The sequence below is a fragment of the Agrilus planipennis genome, unplaced genomic scaffold (assembly GCF_000699045.2).
Source record: "Agrilus planipennis isolate EAB-ADULT unplaced genomic scaffold, Apla_2.0 scaffold9, whole genome shotgun sequence".
NCBI classification, from domain to species: domain Eukaryota; kingdom Metazoa; phylum Arthropoda; class Insecta; order Coleoptera; family Buprestidae; genus Agrilus; species Agrilus planipennis.
The window spans coordinates 186,027-191,179 of NW_020442467.1; the positions used below are offsets into that span (position 1 = coordinate 186,027).

Genomic DNA, 5,153 nt, shown 5'->3' on the forward strand with positions numbered 1-5,153 from the left:
AATGATTTTTCCTCAATTAATTTTTGAGATATATTATCAACAACTAATCTTGCAGATTTTTATATTAATGAACAAATAGAGATTTAACGTACAATAACAACCGGTAAACTTTGATCTTAAATTTGTTTAGAACACGTTTTACACAAATTTTTATGCAATTATTTATTATTCCGAAACAATGCCTCTTTTTTAACAACGTTTACTCCATTAACAGTGTTATTTTTAAACATTTTAAACTGTTCATCATCATAAGGTCATCAGTCCTAAGACTGGTTGGACACGCACTTCCACTCTTTCCTATTCTGAGCTAATATTTGCATTTCCACAAAACTAGAACTACCCACATCTTTAACTATTTGCGGACAGGTCTAATCTAACCTAGGTCTACCTCTACTTCTCCTACTTCTGGCTCTAATGTGTCTCTGACTAGACTTTCATGCTTAGGAAGATGTCCTACCAACCTATCTCGCCTATTTCCTATTGACTTCCATAGAGTTTTCTGTTCTCCTATTCTTTCTAATACCTCTTGATTTCTTACCTTCTTTATCCACGGCATCCTCATCGTTCGCCTGTAACACCACATTTATTTCAAACGCTTCTAACTGTTACAAAAATGAAATGTATGAAACGAAATATCTTAAATAATGGGAATTAAATTGTAAAAGTCTCCATTAAGCTTATTTTTTATTTAACATTTTCTCTCGCGTCTCATTATTAAGGTAATACATTTAGTGGCACATTTGCGAAAGTCTATTCGCGATTCTTTTTTGTTAATTTTTCAATTAAAAGTTTTAATTGCAGTCCATTAAGCACTCATACCTTTTGTTGTTAATTCCTAGAGACTACACTACAGGGAGATGTTAATCGATACTTCGTTAATTTAAAAAGAGGCGACTCAGTTTACTAATTACGTTTTATATTACTTTTAAATGCTTCCGTGATTAATTAACGTACCTGTATGTATAATTAATTTTAGCGACGACTTCTATAGATTTTGGATATAGGTAAGGTTATTACAGTTTCAACGCGGCCCTAACATCTCTAAAAACATGTTTCATTTGCTGACCGAGAATAAATGAGTACAGCCTTTCACGATTGCTATCAATTGTAGCCAGAAAAAGTAAATGGTGCATATGTTAGTTAAGAAAAAAATATTGAATTTTAATAAATCGTTTTCTATTTACGAACGTCTTGAATACTAAACAAAAGTAATGTAGGTAGTTTACATGGTTTTTGTCCTAGAAATGAAAAGTGCTGTTTCTTAACACTTGACGTGCACTAAATTTCAAAAACATTTTGACAAAAATCACGTTTCTTACAAAAAACCTCATCATCATAAGGTCGTCAGTCCTAGGACTGACTGGACACGCACCACCCTATACTAGAACATCCCATATCCTTAACCATTTGCGAACAGTAATCTAATGTATGTCTACTTTTACTCCTTTTAACTCCTGTTTCTGCCTTTACTACGTATCTGACTAGACCTTCATGCCTAAGAAGGTGTCCTACCAACCTATCTCGCCTATTTCTTATTGAATTCCATTGAGTCCCCTGTTCTCCTATTCTTTCTAATGCCTCTTCATTTCTAACCTTCTTTATCCACGGTATCCTCATCATTCGCCGGTAATACCACATTTTGAACGCTTCTAACCCTTTCTTTCCGCCGTGCCCACCATGCATGTTTCGCTCCCGTACAGCGCCGCGCTCCAAACATACATCTTTAACAATCTATTCCTAATTTCTAAATTAATCGTTCGCGAGCATAAAAGTGACTTCTTTTTATTGAAGGCTACTCGACCCTGCGCTATCCTCTGCTTTATATCCCTACTACTCCTTCAGTTCTGACTTATCTGAATACCAGTATTGTTGTTTTACTATAAAAATTAAAAAAAAAAATAAATAAAAATAGATTACCTCACCTTCTTTCATATTTGTTTGTATCTATCTCATATAATAAACCATTAATAATCATTCAACATTGCCTGCCCCTAATGCCCTCGATAATGATGCTCAAAAAATCTCAAAACCTGGTGGAAGCGCTCTCCATATTCGGCGTTGACGTGCCTGAGGTTTTCAGGGAAGAAATTAAGGTGCAAGTGAAGGATGAAATGAACATTTAGACATGTTGACACCCATTCGTTGAAAATTATGTAAGTAATCAGCAGTTAACTGCGGGTAATTTTATTTTTCTTTTTATCTAAGAAATTTCGGATGACTAGTCACAGTGAATTCCAAAGAGATCTTTCAGTATCCGAAAGACTGTTTGCAAATATAAATATCATCCTGTAACATTTTTTTGATTTGCTATTCTATAAAAACACCTTTCAGTTTCGCCTCAGAAAATTAGGAAAAACAGAACATAAAAGTTTTATGGCTACACTAATTTTGTCTAAAATCCTGTCAAAATTTTTCACCAATCCTTATTTTATGCAAAACGACGATAGAATATTTTTTTTTGTGGGGATATCAAACATTTATGTTTTACATTCAGTTTACTGATGATATATTCTTCTCTAACTAGTCAGTCTATCCTTTTATAATGATGTTATTTGGTTCTTGAATACTATAAACATACAAAACAATAACATTTTGTAAATAACAGTCATATGGGTTCCTTCATATCATTGGCATATTAAAATTCAAACATCTGTTTCCACCTACAGCCCAGTGAAGAAGAAAGAAAACCAAGTACCTAAGTGAGGAGCCTACTTTTTGTCTTGGTTCGACACAAAAGTAACAAAAAGGGTCAGGATGTACTTTACAGAGCCTTTTTAACATTTTGAAAACAAATATTTGTTATCTGAACACTACACTGCATCAAATTTTTACAATGAATTAAGAACCCAATTGTAAGTAGATAATCCGAAAATCAAATGTAATGATAACTTGAGTCTTTAGCATGATAATGATAAAACATAATAAGTTATGCAACTAAATAAAATAATATAAAATTCACCGGATAGTTTTCAATAAACTAGTGGAATTATCATATTTTAAAAATTCTTAACATGGTCAATTTCCTAGAAAATACCAACCCAAGAGAAGCATTTGTTTATTTTAATTTATAACGTTGCCGGTACGAGACCGTTGCATAAGATTTTTAATTCGATTCACGTAGAACAAAAATTCATGAATAATGTGTACAGTTTGGTGGCGTGGAATTGAGATGTGAATAAATGCGTTTTTCCACGTGAAGGAGCAAACAACACTCGCTATTAGTATTTTGCCGCTAGAGAGAATGAATTATGTATGTTCGAAGTTGCATTATGTAGAATCAAAAGACTAGAACAACTATAAGACAGGTAGATAGCGAGCGGTTAAGTTAAGACCTAAAAGTACACAGAATTCGCGCTCCACGCGGAGGATTCTTTACAAAGGCAGGGCAGGTGAAAGGATTACCGTATGAGATGAAATTCTGATACATTTCTCGAGCCTAGCAGTTTCACGGCACCGTTAGCTCAAGCACCAGTGACACTTTGAATCTTAGACCATTCAACATGTTCGCGCAGGTGTTACAGGTGAGTAAAAAACATGCCGTTTATTATTTTATTACGCAACGAATGCATTTACAAGTTCACTGCCGATTTTGCTTTTTACTAACTGGTGTAGGTCATGGATTGTAGCGTTTGTTTTTGTTGTGGGCCTTTCTACCAAAAAACAAAATGTCAAATCTTCAGTATTTTTTTACTATCAGGATTACAAATTCAATATTTTAGAAAGTCCGGTGATCGTTCGGATAAGTCTGGAGACACCGATTTAATAAATTTAAAAATTTACAAAAAAAAGTTTATTGGTTTTAGATAGTTAAAAAAATAATCAACCAGTAGATTAACTGAATTTATTTATTTAAACATTTTAAATAATTCAAACTCAAGTATTCAAAATAATAGCGTCCACCGGCTCACTCCATACTCTAGGTAGAGAATTAGTAGAGTAAGTACATTGTGTGTGACATTTAATGTTTTTCATATAAATTCGGAGATTATTTTTTACAAACTGGAGTTTGGAGAAAATTCAACTTTTCTGGAGTCTCCGGATGAAAACTCGAGGATTGGCAAGCCTATTTTTACGTACCTAAGTAAATAATTAAGTGGGTGGGTACTCTGTTTCCAATGAGTAATTGGAAGTGGAATTAAAAATTTTTACGTATAAGAATTGCAATAAATAATCTTAATAATTTCCAGTTTAAGACAAGTTTATTTATATTAATTAATTGCATATAATGTAAATTCAGTTACACTTAAATAAATGGTAGGTAGGATCGAACAGTTTAATTAATGATCGTGAATGTGGCACAACAAAGTAGTCAAGCTGAATTGGAAAATGTCAAAATCAGGACACTTTAGGGATTAATTTGGTTAAGGGTTGGCTATAGTAGGTTAGTTGGAGCAATTTAAACTAACCACAGCGTAACTTTCAAGATATTCATAACATTAAAAGAAAAAAATTAATCGGTAGAAAATCAATAAACATCAATTATAAAACGCTAATTTTTGAATTTGGCACTAAAAGGCAATTTTGAAACTCGTTTATTGTACCAGCTTCATGGATGTATATACCTATATCAAAAGGTAGAATGTTATGCTGCTTAAGGGCTTAGAATAGGTGCCAACATCTTCGATGAAAAAATCACTTCCCTTGTTTTTTTCACTCTTGATGATGGACTATGTCCGAAATATATGTCGAGTACCTATTAAATTTAGGGAAACATCTGAAATTTGTACTTTATTATATTTTTTGTATTGATTTCAATAATCATTAAGTTGATACCATTGTTTCATATTTATATTACTAGATATATGACCTTTAAGACACATTTAAAAATTCTGTACTGATAATGTTTTTATATTCTTTATAATGCTATGTTTGTTTGCTTTTTATTTTCTACTAAAAAAAGAAAGTTAATTTAAATAATTCTGTAAAATTCTCAACTTCTTCCAATTGAGTTTCTCAATTAGTAGCGTAAAAGTGACTAAAATTGAAGAGATATTCCAATTTTGTTATAATTCCTCGTAAGTTGTATATAATGAGAACCAAAATAATTTTATATAGATACAGAAATTCTGCCAATTCAGTAGCACAACAGAACGGCAAAAGTTTACGTAATTTATAATTTGCTTTTCAAGTTTTACTCTCTTCTGAAAACAAAC

The 5,153-nt window shown here is 32.2% G+C and overlaps 1 protein-coding gene across 2 annotated transcripts in view; it reads left to right on the forward strand.

Annotated features, from left to right (window-relative positions):
• The first annotated feature begins 3,304 nt into the window (after positions 1-3,304).
• LOC108737274 overlaps positions 3,305-5,153 on the forward strand; it is a 41,982-nt gene continuing 40,133 nt past the window's right edge. For both annotated transcript variants that reach the window (XM_018470026.2, XM_018470018.1), the window contains exon 1: positions 3,305-3,521. In XM_018470026.2, coding sequence (XP_018325528.1) covers positions 3,501-3,521 — 21 coding nt within the window. In that variant the 5' untranslated portion in view covers positions 3,305-3,500. The remainder of the gene's footprint in view (positions 3,522-5,153) is intronic.